Source organism: Capsicum annuum, chromosome 9, assembly GCF_002878395.1.
Source record: "Capsicum annuum cultivar UCD-10X-F1 chromosome 9, UCD10Xv1.1, whole genome shotgun sequence".
Taxonomy (NCBI): Eukaryota; Viridiplantae; Streptophyta; class Magnoliopsida; order Solanales; family Solanaceae; genus Capsicum; species Capsicum annuum.
Window position 1 is genome coordinate 4,669,909 of NC_061119.1, and position 1,197 is coordinate 4,671,105.

General features: G+C 26.6%; 1 protein-coding gene across 1 annotated transcript in view; it reads right to left on the reverse strand.

Annotated features, from left to right (window-relative positions):
* Window positions 1-755, reverse strand: part of LOC107843122 — a 12,487-nt gene extending 11,732 nt beyond the window's left edge. Inside the window, exon 1 of the mRNA XM_016687301.2 lies at window positions 390-755. Within this exon, the coding sequence (XP_016542787.1) occupies window positions 390-541 (152 nt within the window). The 5' untranslated portion in view covers window positions 542-755. The remainder of the gene's footprint in view (window positions 1-389) is intronic.
* Window positions 756-1,197: the final 442 nt, after the last annotated feature.

The following is a 1,197-nucleotide window of genomic DNA, read 5'->3' on the forward strand; positions in this document are numbered from 1 at the left end:
ACCCCTTTATCACAAAACTATATAGAACAACAAATTACCCAAATAAAGACAACCCCTTTATCACAAAACTATTATCGAACAACAAACTATCCAAATAAAAACAACCCCTTTATCAAAAAAACAACAAACACGAGAAAAAAAACATTCTTGAAAAAAAAAAGAATAATTAAACACCATAAGTTCATACTAGCAAAACTATTAGCACATTATATAGAACAAGAAATTAACCAAATAAAAATAACCCCTTTATCACAAAACTATATAGAACAACAAATTATCCAAATAAAAACGACCCCTTTATCAAAAAAAACAACAAACATGAAAAGAAAAAAAAAACATTCTTGAAAAAAAAAAGGAAGATTCTTGAAATTGAGTATTGCAAGTTTTACTTGTATTGATTGGAGAGAGTCCATATGTAAGGATTGACAAATGTGAGTGCAGAGAAAACTGCTGACCCGACCCATATGTTAACAAACCTATCCGGGTCAGCATGTGGTACTCCCGGGTCGCCCCGATATGCGTTTCCAAAGTACTTCTCCATTGTTGTGCTGTGCTTGCTGGTTAGGAGTTTTGTTTGGTTTATCTCTTATAGAAGAAAGAATTATATATAATATAATTCATTTTATTCCAAAATATTTATTCAGAAAAGCTTTATTCTGAAATTCTTTTTTGTCATAAAAATATTAAATTCAACTTTAGGAGGTTTTTTCATTTTCTTCATTTTTTTAACTTTTTTTTTTTTTGAAGAAAATCCTAAATTTTTATCTTCATAAAATAATTCAATTTAAACTAGTATGTTTGGTATGATGAGAAAAAGTTTTCCTCAAAAATAAATTGGTTTTTTACTCATTTTCTCATGTTTGGATGGTGAGTAAAAAATATTTTCGAAAAAATATTTTATGGTATTTGGTTGGTGAGTAGAAAATATTTTTCAAAAAATTATTTTCTAGTATTTGGTTGATGAGTGAAAAAATATTTTTTAGAAAATACTACTAATTGTTAACTAATATATTACTGTCTCTAACAACTCAACAATTTATAAGAACTAATTTAAGCATAACAAATAATATCAACATCAAATATTAAAATATTACAGGTCACTAAAATTTAAGCAACTACTAATTAGTAAATATAGAAGACACTTTTCAATTTTTTGTCAGCACAATCTCAAGATACTACAATCAACGAACATTGAAA